The sequence below is a fragment of the Trachinotus anak genome, unplaced genomic scaffold (genome assembly GCF_046630095.1).
Source record: "Trachinotus anak isolate AG129_WGS33_773 ecotype Australia unplaced genomic scaffold, CSIRO_AGI_Tana_v1 ptg000003l, whole genome shotgun sequence".
Classification (NCBI taxonomy): Eukaryota; Metazoa; Chordata; class Actinopteri; order Carangiformes; family Carangidae; genus Trachinotus; species Trachinotus anak.
Genome location: NW_027273854.1, coordinates 2,583,583 through 2,607,690, shown reverse-complemented (window position 1 = coordinate 2,607,690; position 24,108 = coordinate 2,583,583). Strand labels below are relative to the sequence as shown.

At 41.9% G+C, this 24,108-nt stretch overlaps 3 protein-coding genes across 6 annotated transcripts; 2 read left to right on the top strand and 1 right to left on the bottom strand.

Moving 5' to 3' along the window:
- The first annotated feature begins 78 nt into the window (after positions 1-78).
- alg1 (ALG1 chitobiosyldiphosphodolichol beta-mannosyltransferase) lies at positions 79-4,976 on the top strand. 2 transcript variants are annotated; one of them, XM_071465721.1, is made up of 13 exons: positions 79-416; positions 588-665; positions 752-855; positions 1,148-1,296; positions 1,511-1,600; positions 1,894-2,007; positions 2,382-2,515; positions 2,943-2,981; positions 3,090-3,149; positions 3,374-3,430; positions 3,888-4,002; positions 4,345-4,420; positions 4,657-4,976. In XM_071465721.1, exons 1-13 carry the CDS (start codon positions 125-127, stop codon positions 4,786-4,788), a joined length of 1,440 nt encoding a protein of 479 aa, XP_071321822.1. In that variant the 5' UTR covers positions 79-124; the 3' UTR covers positions 4,789-4,976. The 2 variants fall into 2 exon arrangements, with proteins under 2 accessions (XP_071321822.1, XP_071321813.1); XM_071465712.1 differs by having other exon boundaries at positions 80-416; positions 3,320-3,430.
- On the bottom strand, positions 4,944-8,394 carry eef2kmt (eukaryotic elongation factor 2 lysine methyltransferase). Of its 2 annotated transcripts, none has more exons than XM_071465745.1 (8): positions 8,236-8,394; positions 7,683-7,745; positions 7,505-7,585; positions 7,281-7,382; positions 6,537-6,670; positions 5,888-6,132; positions 5,583-5,723; positions 4,944-5,083 (listed from the first exon to the last, which is right to left on the bottom strand). In XM_071465745.1, the coding sequence occupies exons 1-8, from the start codon at positions 8,347-8,349 to the stop codon at positions 4,983-4,985; spliced, it is 981 nt and encodes a 326-aa protein (XP_071321846.1). In that variant the 5' UTR covers positions 8,350-8,394; the 3' UTR covers positions 4,944-4,982. The 2 variants fall into 2 exon arrangements, with proteins under 2 accessions (XP_071321846.1, XP_071321856.1); XM_071465755.1 differs by having other exon boundaries at positions 7,281-7,379.
- Positions 8,395-9,619: 1,225 nt separating this feature from the next.
- pigq (phosphatidylinositol glycan anchor biosynthesis, class Q) lies at positions 9,620-23,559 on the top strand. Of its 2 annotated transcripts, none has more exons than XM_071465677.1 (14): positions 9,620-9,735; positions 10,462-10,659; positions 10,900-11,086; positions 11,339-11,547; positions 11,737-11,933; positions 13,051-13,182; positions 13,269-13,389; positions 13,850-13,976; positions 14,126-14,279; positions 17,861-17,972; positions 18,095-18,175; positions 19,618-19,732; positions 20,114-20,175; positions 20,731-23,559. In XM_071465677.1, the coding sequence occupies exons 2-14, from the start codon at positions 10,507-10,509 to the stop codon at positions 20,881-20,883; spliced, it is 1,803 nt and encodes a 600-aa protein (XP_071321778.1). In that variant the 5' UTR covers positions 9,620-9,735; positions 10,462-10,506; the 3' UTR covers positions 20,884-23,559. The 2 variants fall into 2 exon arrangements, with proteins under 2 accessions (XP_071321778.1, XP_071321787.1); XM_071465686.1 differs by having other exon boundaries at positions 9,639-9,735; positions 10,438-10,659.
- Positions 23,560-24,108: the final 549 nt, after the last annotated feature.

Sequence of the window (24,108 nt, the reverse complement as noted above, 5' to 3'; positions counted from 1 at the left end):
GAGGTAAATGTGAGGATGCTGTTTCTGTTGCTGGACCTGAACGCCTCCTCAAGTCCGCTGTCCCTTTAAATCTGAAGCCCCGCCCCCTCCATCTGAGACACGTCATCACGAGTTACAAACAAACATGGCGTCGCTCAGCGCCGGCACGGCTCGTCTGGCGGCTCTGGCTCTGATAGCAGCGCCTCTGGCTGTGTTCTGTGTAGCGGGACCCAGCGCTCCGTGGCCCGCGGTGTGTCCGGCTGTTCTGGCCGCGCTGGTGTCGCTGTGGTGGCGGAGGCTGCGGCGGCGGGACGGCGGGACCGAGCGGCGGGTGTGTGTGCTGGTGCTGGGGGACGTCGGTCGCAGTCCTCGGATGCAGTATCACGCCTTGTCCCTCAGCAAACACGGATTCAGAGTCACTTTGGTCGGGTTTTTAGGTGAGGCTGTCGCACAACAACAACAGGTGTCCTACTGTCAATCATTCATAACCCCTCACACCGAGGCGTCTGTTCGCGCCTAAACCCTGAAGCTGAGGCCGCCACTGTTCACAGCGCCAAGCAGAAAAACTCCTGTAAAAGTGATAAATGTTTAGTTTTTTTCCATGTCAGAGACCAAACCTCACCAGGACGTGCTGAGAGAGGAGAACATCAGGATAGTCCAAGTGTCGGAGGTGAAAGGAGTTAGAGGTAAGTAGCTCCACGTCCGCAGTGATTCTGTCTTTGTGTTTTCAGTGGATTATTCCACAGTTTTCACAAAGTGCTGTTTTTTTCAGTGGGACCCAAACTCCTCACATATGTGACGAAGGTGATCATCCAGTGTCTGCAGCTGCTCTCTGTGCTGCTGAGGATGGAGCTACCGTCGCATCTTCTAATGCAGGTCTGTCACATCCTGAAATCTGGATTCAAGATGGAAGGTCCCGCATTTAAGTGTTGATCTCCATCAGAAGATATATCTGTGGTTTTAAGAACCAAAAACCATCTCAGTGTAGTTTTACATCTCCTCTCTCAGGCTTCTCTCTGGAGCTCTAGTAACAACAGGTCAGTCAGCCAATCAGAAGAGAGGATCTGGGCCTCTCTTCTGATTGGCTGACTGTTTTCTGAGAGAGGCTCTGGAAGCCACTGAGTTGGAGATCTCTCTGTTGATGTTAATGATTGCGTTTGTATCCCAGAATCCCCCTGGTCTGCCGGGTATCGCAGTGGCCTGGTTCGTGTGCGTCCTGCGTGGCAGCAGATTCATCATCGACTGGCACAACTACGGCTACACCATCATGGCCCTGAGCCACGGCCAGAGACACCCGGTGGTGCGACTGGCTAAGTGGTCAGTGCTGAGCGGCTGGTGGTGCTTCACTGATTGATTATTAGTAGTGACCACACAAGTCAACATTGTCTGTGGTGGCTAATATTCTTTTCATGTTGAGTTATCTTGAGTTTGTGTTTACATGTGTTGTATGATTCCTGGGTCTGTTTTGTGTTTTACTTTAATTTCTGACACTAATGTGGCTCAGATGTTTTTAATTCTTGTCGTCTTCCAGGTACGAGCACTTCTTCGGCCCCCTGGCGACTCACAACCTGTGTGTTACCAACGCGATGAAGGACGACTTGCAGAAAAACTGGGGCATCAAGTACGATTTGTTTTGTACTTATCACACACGTAGCTGCTGCTACAGCCTCACTAGTAACACAGCTAAAAATGTTAAATCTGCTCTGATGGAAAAATCATTGACATTCGTCCTGTAGGAGCCATAATTATCTATTACAACTGTCTTTAATCCTGCAAAAGAAAAAGAAACAGACACTTGTTTCCCTGAATTGAAATAATTCTCAGGGCAAGTACTACACAATAAACATGGTCAATATGTACAGATTGTGTTTGCATGACGTTGTACAGATGTTTTTAACGGTCCCACCTCTGCAGGGCAACGACTCTGTACGACAGACCGGCCTCCATCTTCAGAGAGACTCCAGTGAAGCTGCAGCACGAGCTCTTCATGAGACTGGCCAACACTCATCCTCAGTTCCAGCACAGAGGGTGAGAGGCTGCAGGAATCTGAACAACACAAAACCATCGCGTCTGTCTGTAAAAGAGTCATCAAGGCTTTTTGTTCGGGAATCTTTTCAGTCAAAAGCAACATTTTAACAAAAGCACCAAAAATTCCTGCAACTTTGAGCAGCTCATTACTTTGTGGTTCTGTCCTTACAATTTTTTACAATTGTCATTTAAAGATTTACTTAAGATATTTATCCAGATCACAAAGTTTCCAGAGACTGATGATGACGGCTCACATTGTCATGCATGTTTTTTTTCTTAAAAGCTAAATTAAAGTAAATTTAGGGAGAAAGTATCACACTTGTTTACCCAGAAGTACAAGAGCTTCCCTGACTGAGTTGTTTCTGTGTTTTCAGGTCTGAGGAGTGGGAGGAGGAGGAGGAGGTGAAGGTGGAGAGGACGATCTTCACAGTTCGTGACCTCACTGATGACTCTGTGACCTTGAGGTCAGAGCGCCCGGCGCTGCTGCTCAGCAGCACCAGCTGGACAGGTCAGAGCTGAATAAAGCCGAACATGTGTTTTCTACAAATCCACTGCTGTGATAAAGACTCTCAGGTTTTTTCATTTTATCAGTATATTTATAATGGCCACCCAGAGTCTCTGCTCTTATTTTGGTGACTGGACAATATAATGGAGACCTTTGACGTACAATCAAGTTGTCAGTTTATTAGGAACATCGAGCTCAAACTAATGCAGCTTAATCCAACAGTAAATCCTCCTTCATGAAGGCCTCACTGTTCAGTTTTTATTGTTACTGTGTTAAAGAGGTGATGATTTAATTGTATACATGTGTATGTGTGCTTTACATTTTACTTCTTTATAAACCATCCATGTGTATAACGTTTTTATTTGTTTATTTGTTTTAAAAGTTCTGCTCATCGTGACTTGAAACTAATCCAACACATTTGTGTCCACAGAGGATGAAGATTTCTCCGTCCTCCTGGAGGCTCTGAAAGGTACGACAGGCTCTAAACCGCTGCTGTTTACTGCATGTTCCACATGGAGCCTAAAATACATTAGTGTGTTTCATCAGTTCTCACCTCACACCTGTTTGTTCTCAACAGAGTATGAAGGTTTTGTTAAAGAAGGAGCTTCGTTACCACCTTTAGTCTGTGCGATCACAGGTAAACTGCTCCACGGCCTCACTGTCTGTCCAAGTGTCGCCAAAGTGCTTCAGTTTTTCTTTATTTGACTGTGTGTGTGTGTGTGTGTGTCTGTGTGTGTGTGTGTGTGTGTGTGTGTGTGTGTGTGTGTGTGTGTGTGTGTGTGTGTGTGTGTGTGTGTGTGTGTGCAGGTAAAGGTCCTCAGAAAGAACACTACAAGAAGCTGATTGAATCTCTGCATTTAGAGCATGTGGCGATCTGCACTCCGTGGCTGGAGGCAGAAGATTATCCTGTTTTATTAGGTGAGACTCAAACAAACATTAATGTTATGTCTCTGAAAACCAGTTTAACAAACCATGAATGAATCAGTTTGAAGTTGCTTCTCACATCACATCAGTTTGTAAAAATCTTTTTTTTTCTTCCTACAAGAGGCAAAAAATCCCTGAACAGTCACTGTAATAATTAGACCAACACTCACTCCCTGTATTTCAGTTCTCATTGATAATAACTGCATGAAATTATGGTTCCAGCAAAACACCACATGTACAACATTTGAGCAAAATAAGATTTAAATCCCAACATATTCAGATACACATAAATATAAAACATACAATAAAAACAATCAAAATACCACAAAGAAGACAATGAGATAAAAAAAATGTTAAACTGTGTGAATGCAGTTTTATTTTCACCTCCGGATGTCTTAAAAAGACACTTGTTGCTGCGTTTCAGTCAGACTCTGGATGTTCTGTCCTCCAGGTTCAGCAGACCTGGGTGTGTGTCTCCACAAGTCCTCCAGCGGCCTGGACCTGCCCATGAAGGTGGTGGACATGTTCGGCTGCTGCCTGCCCGTCTGTGCCATCCACTTCGACTGGTGAGCGCTGCACAGGGAGGGAGGGGGGAGGGGCTTTACATACACACACAGTGTTGAGGTTGGATGGTGGGTCCAGGTAGGCGGGGCTTAGGGCGGTAACTGTTTTGTTGTGACATCACAAAGTTCCAGAAGTCCTGTCGGCTGGTTTTAAGGCTCAGTTTCTGAATACAGGCTGTGTGCATTTCTCTGTGGACTGAGGCTTTGATACTTTCACAGTATTAATATAGAACCTGGACCTGCTTTATAATCACAAACACATGGACATCTACCTTTAGACTGGATGGGAGCTGTAAATGAATCAGTAAACCTGGAGTGAGTAACTCTGTGCTCTGGTCTCCTCAGTTTACAGGAGCTGGTGAAACACGAGGAGAACGGTCTGATCTTCAGAGACTCTCAGGAGCTCGCTGAGCGGCTCAAGGTGAGAGGTCCCGCCTCCGTTTCTGTAGCTGAAATACAGACACAGAAACATGTGACAGCAAAGATTCAGCTCCCACCTACACCTCATTTAAGTCTATGAAGTAAGAGTGTCAGATATAGTCTCTAAATGTTCTTCTGATCGTTTAGCAACTCTCTGACCCACAGACTCTGACTTCACTGTCTCAGCTTCTTTTCAGTGACTGGTGTTGATTTGTTTTGGTGTCTGTGTGTTTCCAGTCTCTCCTGTCAGAGTTTCCCAGTTCAGGAGGCAGACTGGGTTTGTTCAGGAGGAACCTCCGCACCAGCAGAGGGCAGCGCTGGGACGACAACTGGGACCAGAACGTCCTGCCTCTCATCACTGCTCCCTGATAAAAAACCAGGTTCAGGTTTTATAAGGACCAGTACCAAAAAGGTCAGAGTAGAACACATTAGAATTTTCTACCATAACTCAACTGTAAAAATTAAATTCCATCCTTTACCATTTCTACATCCGAGCACTTGAGTGTATAAAAGAGACTTTGATGTACATTTGTAAATAAAATCTTTATTGTGCGACAGTCGTGTCACGTGTGCAGTTTGATCATCTCTATGGAGGAGAGTCGGTTGTAAGGAAACACGTGACTGACGGGTCCTGAGATCACATGATGGCTGATTCCTGCGTTTCCTGTCACAACAAACACAATCAGTCAAAATTCACAGAAGTCAGAAAACCAACAGTGAACAGCAACAAGGAGGAAGTGATGAGTAATAAATCAGTTCAGGTCTGTCAGCTCATTCACAACAAATACACTCAACTGTGAGACGTTTGAAAGCAGCTGATCATATGCTCCATATTTGGAGGAATAAGTCATATGTGAGAATATGTATGAGAATAATCAGAATTATTTATTTCCTTGTCTCTGACCCAACAGTTCTCAAATATAAATAAACAGGATCTTCAAATATTGGAATCAGCCTGAAAGATACGGTTTTAAATGTTGGACCCTGTGGCTGATCGAGGTTTCAGTCTGTTCATAAATTAACATCAACCTTCTCCAACACTTCAAATTAGTCTTTAGACTCGAGTGAGAGAACAGCTAGAACTGAATTTACTCTGACAGATGTGAGTGCAGCTGGACCCAGATGTTTCTGTGAGAACAAACGCTCCTGTTGAGGTCTCTCACCCAGCTGCTGCTTGAAGCCGCCGTAAGTCTCCGGGTTTCTTATGGTGGAGCAGATGAGAACCTCAGGAGAGGGGGAACACCTCAGGACCTTGGACAGCAGCTTCACCAGACTTCCCACGATGTCAGGGTCATACACCACATCTGGAACACAGGGATTTAACATCTGGGAGTTTCATTCCTCACCATTTGTTCTAACCCTGCTGTATCCTCACACTAGAAAATACACTGCTTCTGAACACCTGGTTCTTCTGTAATCCACAGAAAGTTCACTTCCCTCCTGGCTAATTATTAGACTGAACTCTGACCTGCAGCAATGACGGTGTCCGCCCCGATCCGTTTTAACTGCTCCTCCGTCACCTCCGTCCAGTCGAGCTCCTCCACTCTGACCGCGGGAGTCGCCTGCTCGCTCAGCCCGTTCAGCTGGACGTTGGCTCGCAGCTTCTGCAGGACGCTGGGGTGACAGTCACTGAAGACAAATCTGCTCGGGCTGCAGGAGCGACACACGGTGATACCGGTCAACCCCACGCCGCTGCCCAGCTCCAGAACCGTCCTGCACACAGGACAAGGAGGAGAGAGATCCAGGACCACCGTTAGAATTAAAGAACACAGTCGTATGAAAGAGTTGTGGGGAAAGTGTTGGTCTTCCTGGGTTCATAGGTCAAACTATTTCTTGGTTAGATGCAGTGACTTCCTGACAACTTTATTTGGTTTTTCCATTTCAACAGTTCATTCATCGGTGAGCTGTAGAGGTGCTGGTAGGTGGATCTTGTTACCTTTGGACAGAGCCAGGCTAGCCGTTTCCCCCCGTTTCCAGTCTTTATGCTAAGCTAAGCTAACCGGCTGTTGGCTCTAGCTTCATAATTAAAGTTCAGACTTGAGAGTGGTGTCAATCTTCTCATCTCACTCTTGGGGAAAAAAGCAAATTATCAAAAGTCAGATTATATTTGGTGATACCTGCCGGTGAAGACCTGCTGGTGGTCCAGAGCCCACTCAGCCAGGTACAGGGCGGCCTCCCAGGTCACCAGACCGGTGGTTCCCTCTGAGATCAGAGCAACGTTTTCCATCAGGCTGACAGCGTCACCACACGGCTGCAGGACACAAACCCAGATGTTACTGACAACAGTGATGAGGTTTTTATATATATATATATATATATATATATATATTTATTTATTTAGATCATGTTAAGGACATCAGAGAGTCACTGGAGAGATGGATGTACTACAGCACACACACTGGTTGTTACAGTACATGTGTTTTACATTTGGCACTAATATAAAAGATTATTCATCATCACCATCAACAGAAACACTGTAGTTTACTTTGACAACCACACACTGTCCTGCAGACCTAAATACTCACTACAGAACCAAATGTGGATTAATCCGCCGCTGAAACTAGTCCCCAACAAATGCTTTATACATTTCCTCCATGAATGAGCAGCTGTTTCAGTAAATCACTGAGCCTTCTTTAAAAATAAAAAAAAAAGATGTATGTCTTCAGTAGGAGCCAACAGGCTTGAAGCTGAGAGAGACGGACTGGTTTTGGTCTTTTCAGGGGATTTGTTGATAATAGCATAAATACAGTCTTCTCCTTTAAGAAAGGCTGATGAAAGATTTGCTCAACTTTTAATTTCCAAGCGGCTAAAAACAAATAAGACAAACAGCCTGTGTGCAGCGAGTGGTGTGTGTTTGGTACCAGTAAGTAGCTCTTGTAGCACTCGGTCGTGTCTTCAGCTCCCACCACCTCAGCCAGAGCATCGTACAGCTCGTCCAGAGGATCACAGCCTGCAGCCTCCTGCTGCACAGAGACAACACGTCACTCAGAAGAATCATGTTTGCTATATTTTTTTTTATCAGACTGACTTGAGACTGTGATAAAGTGAAGCTTTAAACTTTATGAGTGAGTGACAGAGCACCAACCCGTCTGATGAGCTCGGAGAGGAACAGCCTCCTGTATCTGACTGATGGAGGAAACTTTCTGCACAGGGAGTGAAGACACGTCTGAAAACACATAAACACATCACTGTTAGTTTCACTGATGACTGAGGACTGTTTTATGATTACAACACCATGAGATGTTCGTGTGCAGGCAGCTCACCTGTTTCAGGATATCTGAGATGAATTCTGATGATTTGTTGCTTTGAAGGTCTTTTTCTAGAAACTGTAAAAGAAGAAATGATCAGTCAGGAACAATTAAGTTGTGATTTTCTCTAACAGACTCCGGTTTGAGGTGAAATAGCTAATATAGAAAATCAGTGTTAAAAGTGAAATTCAGAAAAATGTCATGGATTTCATCTGATGAGAGCAGGACTCACTGGCTGAGGTTCTTGAGAACAGCATTTAGAGTACATCAGTATTGTTTATATATGTAATGAACAAAACCTTTGAAAAACTGAATTGGACCTTTATTAAAAGCACATTCAAGCCTCTCATATTTTAAATTTCTATCTTGTGTCACCTGTAATTTCAGAACAGCTACAGTTTTAAGTCCAGAACAGAGCAGGAGCTGCAGCTCTGTATGAAAACAGGGAGATGTGTTCACTGATATGTAAAATGATTTCACTCATCTTGTGTCAGTGAGTTTATCAAGCGCGGAGCTCAGCGGCACAAACAGACACATTTTTGAATGAAGTTTGGCGCGTCTCACTCACCGTCCAGGGAAATGAAGGCAGACGACTCATAGAGAAAAAAGACGCCTGGAAATCTTTTAAAATATCCATCTTCTTCACTTCAGTCTCCTCCGAGGTTTCCTCTGAATGCCCCATCGTCAACGTGTTTGTTTACTTCCTGCTTACCCATAATACAGTGCGACCATCTCTCGCTAAAGCTACTGGGAAGTAGAGTCTTTTTTTTCTTTCTTTTTTTGTTGTTAATTAACCAATAAAAAGTTGCATCTATGTAAGAAATAAAATACAAAAATGTTAACAAATAAGGTATTATAAAATATTTCTAAGATTATAATTGGTTGATAAAGCAAGATAAACGGTTTAAGAGAAAAAAAAAATACTTTTCAAATGCTGAAAAGGTTGGATCAACCTTTAAATATGAACTTTTACAATGAAATACTAATATTAATACACACACAAACACTAATGCAATGAAGTGCTTTAAGGATTTTAAAATCTTCATAAAAAACAGCATAAAGCTACAGTATCTCTTTCTATCGCCTCTGTACATGTAGACAGACATTTTATCCCCAAAGGGTTTGATGATTGAATAATCTGTGGAAAATATTTTTGTTATTTTTAGTTTGTTGGAGTTTCCATCGCGCTCTTTTCTTGCTGTGTCACTGCAGGAGGAGATAAATCTCTTTACAGTTGGGCCAACTCCTCACTCAGCCACAACTCTGACACACACTCACAAACACACATAGAGTCAGCGTTTATTGGTGAGTAACAAGAAGGGTATACAGTACTATACTTTAATATACTATACTATAATATACTAAGTCAATATTACCATTATACACAGGTAGTAAACAAGAAATATTGGTTGTTTTGACAGTTTGTTTGATCTATTTAATCTGTTTAAGATTAGAAAACGTGTGTTTAGTCAGATTTGATTCTGAGGGTAAAATATTATTTAGGCAAATACAGATTTCATTTTAAATCTCCTCCTGTTTTGGAATCATTGAAAAGAGAATTTGCCGTTTAAAAAAAAAGTCTTAGGCACATATCAGTAGTATAAATTTATTTCATTTGGTTAAATTCATTTTATTTTATATAATGCCCCCTCCGAGTTTTATACGTGATTTTATCCTGTTCTTTTTTATGATATAATTTTTGTATATTCTAATTTTATCTTTTTTGTGTCAAGTCAGATATAACACTATAATAAAACTAATTAAATCAAATTAAAGTTAACAAACTGAGGCAATCCCAACACATTTAGTCACAAAATGTTTTATATTCAAATAAATAGCAAATGATTGGTCTTGACTAATTGAAATAACCCGCCTTAATTGTTAAATCTAAATACAATCCAGCGGGAGGGACGTTTTGATAAAAAGGAACTCATACGAACCTGTGTTTCTCACCGGAACGTTTTATGTAATGGACTGTCAACAAAGAATATGGCGGCGGTTTGCACATAGCTGAATTGTACTCGACGGTACTGATGGAAGGTGAAAACTTGTGTCGGTCATAAGGAAGGTAAATTATGTATCTTTCACAATTATTTCTTACTCATATCGCCTTTACATAAATCCAACTCTCTGCTTCAGCTTTAAGATTTGAATTTGAACGTTTTTAGTCAAAGGAATCTGGTGAACTTGAAGCTGAATTTTCCCCTCATTTGTTTGTCGGCCGCTAACCTACTTGCTAATTGACGTTGCTGTCAGTGAAATCGATGGTGATCCTGCCGCGGGCTGCGTGTGTTGCCACAACATCACGCTTCAAACTCAATACTTGAAGGACAAAAACAGGACGCCGACCGTCTAGCCCTGTCACAGTCCGTTCGCTTTCCAAACTCCCTTTAAAAACTTTGAAATTTAGTATTTTTCCTTTTGTAGCGTTTACCTGTGAACACACTCTCACACGAATATTTTGTATGTGACCTGAGGACACACTCATCAATTCGGCATTCATAAGGTATCATCTGTTTTAGTCATTTTAAATGAGACTTCTTCTCCTCTGTAATTTCCTCTGTGCAGTTTAACCATCAGGCAAATTATCATCTGACGGCCGAACAATTTCTTTTGTTCCCATATTTTTACCTTCACAGCAGCGGTTTTTATCTTCCGTTTTTGCAAAGTTGTTATTTGTAACTAACCAGAATTAAACTGAATTTTAAGTGTGAACAAAGTATTCAATCCTTAACTGCTCCTTTTAAGTATTTATTTAATAAAATGGTAGATTTATTTTTCTTGTCTCTCTCAGGTCGTCAGAGCTGCTGGAGGCTGATCACTGAGCAGCAGTGAAATCATGGTGCTGAAGATCTTCTTTCCACAGTGCTGCAACCGGGCAGACAGCGGGCTGCTGGTGGGCCGCTGGATCGCCGGTCAGGAGTCAGCCGTGGTGCTGGCGGTCATCCACTACCCGTTCATTCCCGGGCAGGTCAAACAGTATGTCCAGAAGGTCAGTGCAGCAGCAGGCAGCCCTGACTGATATCCTCATTATTCTGTCTGCTGCTCCAGAAAAAAGATCTTTAATCTCTGTTACCAAATCCAAACAAAGATGACAGCTGGAGATAACACGTCTTCTTTTTTAATTTGCATGAACCAAAATTAAAAATGCTGCCCCCTCTCCAAGAAAAAAACCCATAATGAACAGTTTGATGAAGGAAAAAAAAAAGGAAACTGTGTCATTTTCTTCCAGATGCAGGCTCAGAGCGGGGTGGAGCTGTCAGTGCTGGGCTCATGGAGTTTACCTAAAGAGGGTCAGGAGGGCATGGAGAGCTTCCTCAGAGACCTCAGCACCATCTTCCCCCAGAAGCGCTGGCTCCAGATCAGCCGCCAGATGGGCAAGACAGGCTTCACCTGCAACATCCTGAACCAGGATCAGAGTAAGAGCATCATGCTGATATTCACTTGGAATCAACTAAATTGAAGACTTTAATTGTTTGTGTCTGGAGCGTTTTTTACATGAAATGGGTCCAAACCACAGTTTCCATCGAGCGCATTTGTTTCATTTACAATAAATCTGGTTTATTAGCTGGAGTGAATCATTAAAAAACCAAAGAGGATTTTTCTATTTGAGGTGTTTTAATAAAAAAATCAGTCAGAAGTTCAAAATGAATTATCTCTGTCATGGCCAGGTGGAGGAGCAGCTCAGCAGAAGGTAAAAAAGAAGAAGGATGAGGAGGATGTGAAGAGTGATGGTGAGGCTGGAGCTGAGGGGGAAGAGGAGGAGGAGAAGGTGATCTTCGTCCACTACGAGCAGAGGAAGGTGATGCTGTCGCAGCTTCATCCCATCGAGAACGGAGTTCCCGATGCCAAAACTGATCCCCCGTCTGAGCTGAGACAGGTACGAGACACGAGAGGCGACGCACAGAAAAACATGTTCTAGTTCAGTTTAATTCCTGTTTGATGACTATTGTCTTGTAAGTAACATGAATGAAAGGTGACAATTTAAGGTGATGGTCTGGTAAAGTGTGAGTGTGGCTCAGGCAGCAGGTTGATGTGAGCTCCTCCTCTCTCCTCTCCTCTGGTCCAGATGTTTCAGACAGTGGCCCACAGCCAGCCTCTGTTCTTCCTGGATAAATACGACGACGGGCCGCTGAAGTCCACACACTGGCAGTCTGAAGGTCGGGAGGCCAGCATCATCGTGGAGCTGCTCAAACAGGCGTCGGTCCCACTCTGCCTGCTCATCAGCTGGCTGCTGTCCTTATGGACGTGGATCTGTAACATGCGGTGAGAAGAAAGGAAACGAGAGCTGAAAACGCATAGTTGATGAACAACAGATTAATCAGCAGCCATTTGAGTAATTGTCACTATCCAGAGATCCTCAGTTTTGAGGATTTGTTGTTTTTCTCTCAGGTCATTGCAAATTAAATATCTGTGGAAATATTTATGATGACAATTTTCACAATTTTAAAGCTCCATCCAGTCTAAAGGTAGATGTCCACATGTTTGTGATTATAAAGCAGGTCTAGGTTCTATATTAATACTGTGAAAGTATCAAAGCCTCAGTCCACAGAGAAATGCACACAGCCTGTATTCAGACACTGAGCCTTAAAACCAGCCGTCAGGACTTCTGGGACTTTTGGAACTTTGTGATGTCACAACAAAGCAGTCACTGCCCTCAGTCATGCCCTAAGCCACGCCCAACTGAAATCTGCTTTATTTTTATTTGATCACTCAGAAAACAGTCAGCCAATCAGAAGGGAGGCTCAGATCCTCTCTTCTGATTGGCTGACTGACCTGTTGTTACTAGTGTTGTTTCCAGAGAGAAGCCTGAGAGAGCAGATGTAAAACTACACTGAGATGGTAGTTAAAATATGGGACCTTTTAATAAATTTGGCTATAATAACAGATTGATGGCTAAAAGAAAGATTCTGAGGTTTCTGATTACATGTGTTAACTTCCTGACCTTTGGTTTGAGGAATTCCTGAAGATATTTGTGCTCTGGTTTTGTAGAATTTTACTCTTGTCAGGTTGGAAAACTTCTGAAACTAAAGTCTTGAGATGTGAGACTGAGACAAACCTGAGGTCTGAATGTTGGTCTGTTGTGGTGTGGATGGAGGAAATAACATCCACATGAATTCACAGATATGCACAAGTATCAAACTAACAGTTAACTACTTGTTACAGTTGCTTTCAGTATCTATGAATTTGACCTTTTTCACTATGAAAGAATAAAGACAGAGCTGAAATATTGTGTCATTTAAATCCAGATGTAATATTGATCAGTTTTGCAATAGATCTATAACCACTGTATTGTAAGAGGCAGACTGATCTGTATCTGATTTGTGTCTCATATTCCCGATGTACATCTGTCATTACTGTCGTTGTTATATTTCTCCTCCAGGATCTTCAGTCTGTACCCGCTCCGCTTCCTGTCCAGTAAACTGTCCACGTGTGTCCAGCTGAGCTACAGAACCGAACACATGAGGACGCTCAGCTCGCCCAAACCTGCTGATGGACACACACAGTTCATGAGGTGAGTTTCTGCTAGAAGCTGAATCACCTCTCTGTGCAGCTGAAAGTGACTCTGTCATTACCCTGGTGTCGTCGGTCTGTCTGTAGAAAAGCCAACGTTTTGGTGTCGTTCCTGGTGGACGTGGCTCTCGGCGTGTTGCTCATCTCGTGGCTCTACAGAGACAACCACATCAGTATGTTGGCAAATACACTGGTGCCCGCAGCAGATGTAAGTGTGTGTTAGCTGCTGTACGTCAGACTTCAAAATATTTCAGTCCTTTGAGAAGGTCACAGTGTCAGAATAGGCGATCATAGACTTGGTGTGACTGAGCTGAGATTTGTGGAAGGCTACATGTCGGACCACCACCGTACATAACTTACTGTTTTTCACAAGCTATCAAGAAAATAATGACAACAGCTATTTCAAAATATAAATTACTGTTAAAAAACTGTGATTTTTTTATCGCAAAATAATGTGAACTTTATGCTGTTGTCATGAGAAACTCGGCTTAAAAATAGTCTCAAATATATAAAATATATATTACTTTTGGCCTCTATACAAAAGATACTGTACAATTTAAAAAAAAAAAAAAAAAAAAAAAAAAAAAAAAAAAGTATTACTCTGGTGTCTGAACCATCCAGACTCAGTATGATAATAGCACCTAACACCTCCTGTGGTTTCTCTGCAGCATGTGGCTAAACAGCTGGAGGAGCTGCTGCAGTGGCTGATGGGAGCTCCTGCAGGGCTGAAGATGAACCGTGCCCTGGACCAGGTTCTGGGACGCTTCTTCCTCTACCACATTCACCTGTGGATCAGTGAGTCACACACACTTTCTCAGAGTTTTAAACGTTCATGCTAATAAAACAGAACACGCTCAGCTGGTGCCCCCTAGAGGCTTCACAGCTCATCACGCTGGTCATGACACTGGTTCCACGTTCACCTCGGCGTTAATCTGTCCCTCCAGGCTACATCCACCTGATGTCCCCCTTCATCGAGGGGATCCTCTGGTACGGAGGCCTGTCAGCCTGCCTGGGCCTGACCTTTGCCCTCTCGCTGCTCTCTGACATGGTGGCCCTGCTCACCTTCCATATCTACTGCTTCTATGTCTACGGAGCCAGGTGAGACCCCAGCACAGGGTCATGTTCAGAGGCCGCACTGAAAACATGAGGAACATGCTGATGTAATGTTTCTGGTTTCAGAAGTCATGTCCATGTGGACTTAGCTTCTCTTAGCTACAGAGTGAGGCCGCTGCTAACTCTTAATCAAGACAAAGAGCTGAGAGGTTTCAAAAGTGTGTCACCTCAGGGTAATTATGATAGTTCTTTTTATTTTACTACGAAAGTGGAGACAGACAGAAATGTGGGGAGTAGGGCTGCGGCGCTGGACGATGATCTCAGCGATCGCTGATTGGTTCTGCCTTTCCCGATGTCAAGACGATAATTGGCTTCTTTTAGCATTAATCTATTAACTTATTGTTATCATCATTATTTGTGGTATTAAATTAATGATACCCAATGCTCCTATTTCACAACTGCCACTTACAAAAAGGCCGGTTTCCTGCATGTCTTTCCATGGGTCAAAATTAGGGCTGCGCGATATACAAAAAAAATCCTATTACGATTATTTTGGCAGATATTGTGATAAGAGCCACAATTTCACTTGGAATGGGATGGAATTGTTCTTCATCTTCATTTTCACTGAGGAAAATTTAAAATGTTGATGATGTGATTTTTGTTTGGGCTTGTACCAAACAAACATGTTCCTCTACGTCTGGAGAACATGATTTGTAGCAGCGGCTTCTCTGCAGCACCACAACACTTATGGTGCTGACAATACACAACAATGCTGTGACACATTTTATCTTCATCAAAAAATTGCAGCTCCTGGATTTGAATATTGCACTAAACCATATTGCGATTTTGATTATATCTATCTAATTTATTGTGCAGCTTTAGTCGAAATTTTGTTTTTTGTTTTGATGAGTTTCTTACAATTAAAACAAGAACAAATTGTGAAACAAGCCCCTGATGAACTGAGTCAGTGCTCAGAAACAGTGTGTACTGTTGAACTGGGACCCACCACTGATTTCTGTGAGGTGCTACTTTTGATTCACCAGCAGGGACCAGTGTTTCCAAACCTTTGCTTCAGTAGAGACACTTTAATCGTTGCTCCTTCTTGACCTCTTCTGAATGTGACCATCACTGTGACCTCCATCTGTACTGGGGGAGTTAATGCGCTAAATGGAAAATAATCTGTCTCCCTTAAGATTCAGATTTTTATTTCCTGTGTACACATGAACATGTTCAGCTGATTTTAGTTTTAGACAAAACATCAGGAAGTCACCACAAACAGTTTGAGGCATCATTTTCTAGTGATGATTATATAAATAAAAGATAAATATCCATCATTAATTTTATATCAACTTGGCAAATTGTTAAAACATCTTTCTCTGGATTGGACTTTATTGACATATGTGGATCTTTCCATTAATAGAGGCTATTAATTATATCAGAAATAATCATCAACACTTCAGTGTATTTAGGATTTGCAGTCCAAGGAAAACCAGCTGGAGCTTTAGTGTCTTAAAGTAAACAATGAAGCACAGACGTGTGGTGAAATGAGCCAAAGAATGAAGAACAACAGAAGAAGCACCACACCCACTTTGACTCAAACACATTGAAACTATCTGTTTTTTATTATCAGAGGAGGCAGAGAATGTATTTGTTATTATCCCTTTAATTCTGACCGGTACAGCAACGCATAAATCACCTGAATCCGACCGAGAACAGGATGTTTGGTTGTACGTCACTGTTACATAACTGAGTCAGGTGGTTGTAAAACATGATTTAGTTCCTTCAGTCTGCCTCCGCTGGTCCACGCACGGCTCTCGACATGATTGCTCTTCCTGTGCTCAGTAAGAGACGGCAAAGTTGTTCCGTCTGTGTCTGCTTGCTCTGTGTAAGAGTAGGAGATATAAACATGTCCTGGTGCTTATTGGACCTAGAGATCATTTTAAATGTCACTGATCCAACACTTTGGTCCAGATGAAATATCTCAACAACTATCAGATGAATTCTCATGAAAGTTCCTGCAGACCTTCGAGGTTTCCAGATGATGAATCTTAGTGATTTTGAGGATCCTCTCAGTTTTTCCTCTAGCGCCACTATGAGGCTGAAATCTGTGGTTTCAAGTGAAACATCTCAGCAATTATTCATTCACCTCAGTATATGTGGTAATAACTGTGATGATCCTTTAAACGTCCCAATGATGAATGAAACGGCCTAGGAGCTGGTGGAAGGTTATTTAAAGGTCTCATATTTAAAATTTTTCCAGTGTTTTATCTGAAGTGTTGATATATTGTACATCAGAAGATATATTTGTGGCTTTAAGAACCAAAAACCATCTCAGTGTAGTTTTACATCTGCTCTCACCATCTTGTCTGAATTTTAATTTGTCCAATCATTTGTTTTGTGATTAAATACCTGCAGAGCTAATTCATCACCTTCAGCTTTAAGTTGTGTTCAGTGCTAATTAGCAAGACAGTGACCATGGTGAACATAACAGACTGTAGCATCTGCTAAATGTCAGATGTTGTTGTCATTGTGAGCATGTTAGCATCATCATGGAACCAGTTCAAAGCGCCTCGACGTCAGGCGCCCAAGTGGCTGAATGTTTAAGGTGCAAACCACATAACTGCAACGGTTCAGCTCCAGGCTCACACCCGTCATCTTAAATAAACTCCAGCCTCACAGAGCTGCTAGTGTGCATGTAGACTCTTAAACCTGTATTTAATCTAAACTGTGGAACATCTGCTGTGTAGTCCAGTAGCTCAACCGTGGCTTTTGCTTCATGAAAGAATTTAAATGTAAAAATATCCTGGTGCATCGTTGGACTGAGAAAAACCTAAATATAGTTTAAACTGTGTCACTGGATCCTAATGTTTTCAGCTTAATGGTTTAAAATAATATTGACTGTTAATCTTCTTTCATTTGATGACATGTTGGGACATGGTCAGGTTTGGGGATTAAAGGATCAGAATGCCTTTATTTATTTATTTATGAGCCTGGTGATATTCTTACATCTTAATATTCTTAAATCGTAGCATTAAGTCGACTCTCAGGTGCACTCACCTCATCTGATTTCCACTCAGGACTCATGGCTGTAGCTCTCTGTGCTGTGATGGAAGTCTGAACACTGTGATAATAGTCCTGCGTGTTGGAGGAGAGAGGAGGGACTAAATTATGCATTTGCTCTAAAGATAGGTCGGCTCCCTCGCCCATGGTGCATAATGAAATATTACCCACTTTCCTTGTTACATATTTATGCTCGAGCAGCGAGTGTGTGTTAGATTCAGCCAGAGAACCTTTGTCAGAGCCACTTATTAAATCTGTATGCCTGCACCTAAAAATATCTCCTGCTGTGATCACAATCCAACTGTCGACAGCAGAGAGAGTGAATAAAACTGAACCTGAATCAGCTTCAGGAAGCTTCTGAAAACGCAGCCTGTCTGCTCCAGTTCTCCCAGTTCACAACTAGACTCTCACATTCAAATACGCCACAGCCCATCTCTGTCTCTCTCCCCCTTCTGAATCCTCTCTCCCCTCGGTCCGTTCACACCTGCTGTGCAGCTGAGAAACAGGTATTTAACTTGTGTGTTTTTCTGTGGGGATGTGATCAGCTGTGTCTGTGTCCCCGTCAGGCTGTACTGTCTGAAGCTCTACGGCCTCTCGTCTCTCTGGAGGCTCTTCAGAGGGAAGAAGTGGAACGTCCTGCGCCAGAGAGTCGACTCCTGCTCCTATGACCTGGACCAGGTCTGACACACACACACACACACACACACACACACACACACACACACACAGCACTTACAATCATCATCCTCTCAGAGATCTAGATGTTTACTGTGAGTGTCCTTGTGTCTGTGATGCTCCAGCTCTTCATCGGGATGCTGCTGTTCACCATCCTGCTGTTCCTGCTCCCCACCACAGCTCTCTACTACCTGGTCTTCACTCTGGTAAGATCAGCTCTCAGGTGAAGAAACTTTAATGAGCTCAGCAGCTGTTGTCAGTTTGAGTTCACATCGGTTGCAGCAGCTTCCAGCAGGGACCAGCTTTCATGATGGACGATGCACAAACCTGCTCCTGCAGCATCGTCCACGTGTCAACCAGCCTCGGTTTGACATGAATGAATCTTGAATTTGGCACAAACATTCATTTGGACTTAGGGATGAACCGATTAGATTTTGGTGGTCAAAGGTCAGAGGTCAAGGTTACCGTGATGTCATAAAAGTGTTTTTGTTTTTTGCAGGAATTCATACAGTAATTATGACAAAATTTCACACAAATGTCAAATAGGATAAAATGATGAAGTGATAACTTTTTATATGCAAAAGGTCAAAGGTCAACTTCACTGTGACATCATGTTATATTCAAAGCTGTAACTCGGGAACAGAAGAGGATGTAGTGAACATATTTTACCTTTGGTCAGATACTGAACTGATCACCTTTAAACTGTGCAGATTGTATAAATCCTCTGTGCTGTTGGGTTGAAGATGTGTGTGGAGCAGCAACATCCATATTTAAACCTTTGTCTAACGTCATGGCTACAAATTTGTTTTCTAGCAGCGTGTGAACAGATACAAGGACTTTGACTCTGTTTTTTTGTTTAATATTCTTTTTTTAATTCCTTCAAAGTCCTCACTGAATCTGAGTCTGGACAGTCAACTGTAACTTTAAGAGGAAAGTAACTGTAATTCTACTTATAGAATTATAAGTAGAATCTTTATTATAAAAATAATTAGTTGCAGCCCTAGATTCAGAGTCATTACAGCACAAGTAGCATGTGGTGTAGTGTGAAGGAAAGGAAACCACAACCAGCCGACACAAGGAGAGACTGTGTCAGTCGGGTTTTGCACCGCGTCTCTTGACGGCTGTTTTCCTGACTGGAACAACCAGCGTGTCAATCAGAGCTCTGTCAGCTGGATCTGTCCCCTGCAGCGGAGCCAGAAAAACTGACAGAAAATAATCAGACATTTCAGATGTTTTCACACTGAGTATTCACCTTGACACCATGTCAGTATTGGAATCATGATCCTCATCACAACAACATGAATTCAGACTGACAACAGCTGCTGTTTCCTGCCAGTTCCAAACTCCACAGCCTTTTTTAAATAGACACAGGGTGTGTTTGATAGTTATTAATAGATCCTGGGTGGAGTTTTACTTCAGACCATAAAATGAATGTTTGATGTTTACTTGATATAATTGGCCAAATGTTCAGGTGTTAACTGGGAACATGTTCAAATAATAGATTTTTGGATCATTTTTTATCCACAATTCTGGTCCAGATCCAGTTTTTAACCAAACAACAAGATAAAACTCAGAACCGGCTTCAACCCTGATCATTTCCAGAAGTACCGGCTAGTTTTTGACCCCTGTGTGTCCCTCTGTTGTGCAGTTGCGGCTGGTGGTGGTGCTGTTCCAGGGCGTCCTCCACCTCAGCGTGGATTTCATCAACTCCTTCCCTCTGTTCGCTGTCGGCCTCCGCATCTGTCGGCCCTACAGACTGGCAGGTACTTCAGCCTTACCCACTTTATTTGTGTCATACTGTTCAGGACAGAGAGCTGCCTGGATCAGAGTTGAGTGCAATGATGTACATTTATTTATAAAAATATATAACATGCTAACACCACAGTTTCTTCTTATTTTTTTCATGAGGAGGAGAAATATGATATTAAAGCTGTGTGGGAGATGATTGAACAGACAGATGGATAACAACATGATGCATGATGCAGGGCGTATTCAGGCCTTTAAAGTGTCTTGAAAAGGCTTCAAATAAATGTTGTTATTTTCTGGATGGATGAATGGATAAATGACACAGTGAAAATATCAGTACACAATTGAATTGCTGAACACTTGGTCTTATTCTGTGATGTGTATCTTGTATGTTACAGAGGGTGTAAAGTTCAGGGTGCTGTGTGAGGAGCCCGGGAACGCCCTTCACCTGCTGATGGAGGTAAGAGGTCGCATTTTGTTTCTGTTTAAAGCTCCTACATGTGAAACATAACGTTTAAAACAGGTGAGACTCTCAGTGGTTTTTCTCCATATCCTGTCCTAGGCTGTTTATAATGGAGTTCTCCTTCACTTGTGTTTTTATTTAAAGGTCCCATATTGTATAAAGGTAGATGTCCTTGTGTTTTTTGATTACAAAGCAGGTCTAGGTTCTATATTAATACTGTGAAAGTATCAAAGCGCTTAGTGAGCCAATCAGAAGAGAGATTCAGATCCTCTCTTCTGATTGGCTGACTGACCTGTTGTTACTAGAGCTCCAGAGAGAAGCCTGAGAGAGGAGATGTAAAACTACACTGAGATGGTTTTTGGTCTTAAAACCACAAATATATCTTCTTATGGAGATCAGCACTTCTGATAAAACACAGGAGAAGAGTAAAATACGGGACCTTTAAAATAAGGAATTCTAGTACTTTTCCACCACAGCATGAAAATGATGTATGCACTTAATTTTTCACTTTTTCTCTCTCATTATCAGGCTGTCTTGTGCTTTCCTCCTCAGATCAACCCTCTGAAGTGCAGCACAGTGGTTCAGACCTACCGCACTCCGACTTACAGCTGCTACCCAAAAGACTCGTGGGCGGCGCTGGTCAAGAAACTGTTTGTCGGGGAGCTGATTTACCCCTGGAGACACAAAACCACCAAGGCTGATTGAGAGACATCGGCCAGAAATATGACAGAGGGAGAGAGAGAGATGAGGGAACAGAGGAAAGGGAAGAGACTGAATAAATAATGAGACAGAAACAGACAGATGGAGGCAGAGAGGAAATGGGAAGAAAGGATGAAACTGGTACAAAGACTTTTGAGTTGAGCTGCTTTCATGTTAAATGGGAGGAAGGTCACAGAGAGTGAAGCTGCTAAGTTACCACACTTCTAGTCCTCCGAGCTTTACAGCACAACAGTGTCAGCCACAACTAACAAACAGTACTCCTGTCCTGCTGTGATCCTATAATGACGTCAGTACGTGGACAAAATCCTTTATTTTTTATAAAAACATTCCCTTTTTTCTTTTTGTTGAGATATTAGACTCCATCATTAGATACAAGCAGCTGTAAGCTGAAGTGAACAGAACTTTAGGACATGACTGCAGTACAAAACAGCAAGGGACCAAAACAACAGATAATTAATAATAAAAAGAGTTAAACTTCAAAAGTGCTGATAAATTTTAAAATTATTTAAAAGGAATATAAACCTTGTTTCTCCCCCTAATGTCAGTGAAAACTCACCCAGCAAACACACAGCGTTGACCTTCTCTTTAGTGTAACCCATTAGGTTGAAATATTCTGGGTGGTGTGTCGCTGTTGATTTGTTGTGCTGCTGTCATTCTACTGGCTTATGGCATTTATAAACTATGTGTCATGTGACTATAAAAAGCCTCATCACACTGTTTCCCTGGCAGACATCACTGTTCCTCGCTCTTTCACTACGACACTTTGATGTCGTTGCTGTTCGTCTGACATATGACAGGAAACCTGCTCGTTCGTTCCACTGGCAGAAACCGTTCCCCGCTGACTGGTGACGGCTCTTACTGCCACTCTAATGATCAGTCATGTGTGAGCAACACACAGTGGAGGCATATTCAAATAATCAGTGGTTTACAGATGTGTGCCATAAGATGTGCAGTGCTGTGCAAAAGGTTTTAACCACCTGAGAAAAAATGCTCTAGTGTGAGGATGATTTCAGAAATGATTAACCGTCATATAAAGTGCAGTAAACAAGAAGCATAAATCAGATCAGTATTTACTTTGATTCCCTTTTGCCTTTAAACCAGCACCAGTTCTATTCAGTTCACCTGCACACAGTTCTTCAGGCACTTGACAGGTGGGTTGTTCCAGCATCTTAGAGAACCTGCCACAGTTCCTCTGTCTCAGTGTTTCTGATCCCAGACTGCCTCCATGATGCTGAGGACTTACAGGACTCCTTATTCTCCTGCTCTCTGGTTCTTTATGACTGTGGCTGAACCTTTTGCACAGCAGTGTATGTTGGTGGTGACAGTGGAAGATGAGGCTGTACCTGTGAATAAGTGCCAGAAGCCAGTGAAACATCAGCAGCAGCAGCAGGATACTGAAAAACAGCAGTGACGTACACAGAATCAACACATTAAACCAGAACAAAAGTAATGAGCAACTTTTGAGGTTCAACACTCAAATTCCTGCTCCCCAGAGGATGAACATTTCCTATTTTAGACACTCCTTCCTCAAACACTACCTTTAGGACAAAAAAACAACTTTTAAACGAGATACTTTGTAATCTGTAGGAGAGTAGCAGCAAAACTTGTGCAGGTATTGACCTGGGAGGGGGGAATTTTTATTGTTTATGTCTTATGTCATTTACTAAAACAGATGAACAGAGTTGAGAGGGAACTGTGAGTTGCTAACTAGCTGCAGCTTCACCTGAAACAAGTGTTAGTAAATGAAACTGTATTTTCATGTATGGCTGCACTGTTCCATTAAAGCCTGGGCCTACAAACAAAGGGGCAGGGTTCCACTTAGAAATCAGGTATTTATGTATTAACTGCACTGACTGTGTAATTTTAATAATTAGATTTTATATGACTAAGTATTAGTATGAGCCTAATTCAAATGATAATAACCTGACAAACTGATATTTTTATTTCTTTTCAATACAAAATTTTTTTAACCGTTGTGAGACTAAATGAAATTATTAGTATTTTAGGTTTGTTTGTTGCCATATTTCCTCCAGGCTCTGGAACCAGGGTCATGCAGCATCATTATGGTATAAAGCTGTTGAAGTTTGATTCCGCTCTGGGCCAGTTTGTCAACAAGTCTTTTTTATTTATTTATGTGCCTAATCATGTCATTTTTTATTAAATGTTACCCTTGAATTCTGAACAATCAACCCGAACCAACTCTCGTTAAAAGAAACAATCCAGCAGTTTGAACTTTGGCCTGTTATCTGTCTGATTCAGCACAGTCTGTAGCTGGTGGAAGGTTATTTAAAGGTCACATATTTGAACTTCCCCTGTGTTTTATCTGAAGTGTTGATCTCCATAAGAAGATACATTTGTGGTTTTAAGAACCAACCTTTAAGCTAATCATATCTCCAGATACACGGAGAGGAAACTGATACAAATCATCTTATCTGACACTGGAGCTGATTTCAGACTATTATTTTAATGTGAATTGTTGATATTTAATTCCACTTTGATGCGTATACCCTGCCCTGTAGCATCCTTAACACCAGTGTGTCATTTGTAACAGTTGAATTGGTAAATTTTCATGTAACTCTTTTTTTTTTCCTCTATCAATTTGATTCTCCATTCATCTGTTCTAATTATCCCGTTGTCATTTAATAAAATTCATATTTAATATTCTAACTCAATATTCAAATTATTTATGGTGCAGTAATTGTGTATCTTATTTTTCATGTTTGTGAGTTAATGCCTGTGAAATGTCAGTGTGTGGGTAGATAAAAGATTGATGCTTTAGTAGGTTAATGTGTTATTAAGATTTTTAAGGTCCAGATGTCTCAGCATGCCTCTGGAGACCGGGTCCACACGGCCCACTGCCATAAATACTCAATTAAAGGGAAAAACACTATCCTTTAAGAAGCTTGTCAGAATAAAAGCACTGAGCTTAAAGAAAAAAAAGAAGCCACAGAAACACTGGGATACATTATCTCCTGCCTATTAAAAAGTACATCATGCAGCAAGACACAGTGACAAAGGAACTACCTTTTTTTAACTAGGTGAAAACATAACCTTCTTGGTGGAGGTAAACAGATAAAACTGAGACAAAGGGACAATATTTCTAAAAAGAATTAACTCAATTTATGGGATAATAGACAGCATAGAGGCTTAAAAGTAGATTTCCAAATACTGCAGACCACCTAGACCACCTGCTTTTAACCCAGTAAATCA

Coding starts and splice junctions, on each gene's coding strand:
- alg1 (XM_071465712.1), top strand. CDS start 125: ATGGCGTCGCTCAGCGCCGGCACGGCTCGTCTGGCGGCTCTGGCTCTG. Junction 1,601..1,893: donor CAGAAAAACTGGGGCATCAA/GTACGATTTGTT, acceptor CCACCTCTGCAG/GGCAACGACTCTGTACGACA. Junction 3,431..3,887: donor AGATTATCCTGTTTTATTAG/GTGAGACTCAAA, acceptor TCTGTCCTCCAG/GTTCAGCAGACCTGGGTGTG.
- eef2kmt (XM_071465745.1), bottom strand. CDS start 8,349: ATGGGGCATTCAGAGGAAACCTCGGAGGAGACTGAAGTGAAGAAGATG. Junction 7,746..8,235: donor TGCCTTCATTTCCCTGGACG/GTGAGTGAGACG, acceptor CTTCTTTTACAG/TTTCTAGAAAAAGACCTTCA. Junction 5,724..5,887: donor GGACACCGTCATTGCTGCAG/GTCAGAGTTCAG, acceptor CCTGTGTTCCAG/ATGTGGTGTATGACCCTGAC.
- pigq (XM_071465677.1), top strand. CDS start 10,507: ATGGTGCTGAAGATCTTCTTTCCACAGTGCTGCAACCGGGCAGACAGC. Junction 13,977..14,125: donor CCACATTCACCTGTGGATCA/GTGAGTCACACA, acceptor CTGTCCCTCCAG/GCTACATCCACCTGATGTCC. Junction 19,733..20,113: donor TCGGCCCTACAGACTGGCAG/GTACTTCAGCCT, acceptor TGTATGTTACAG/AGGGTGTAAAGTTCAGGGTG.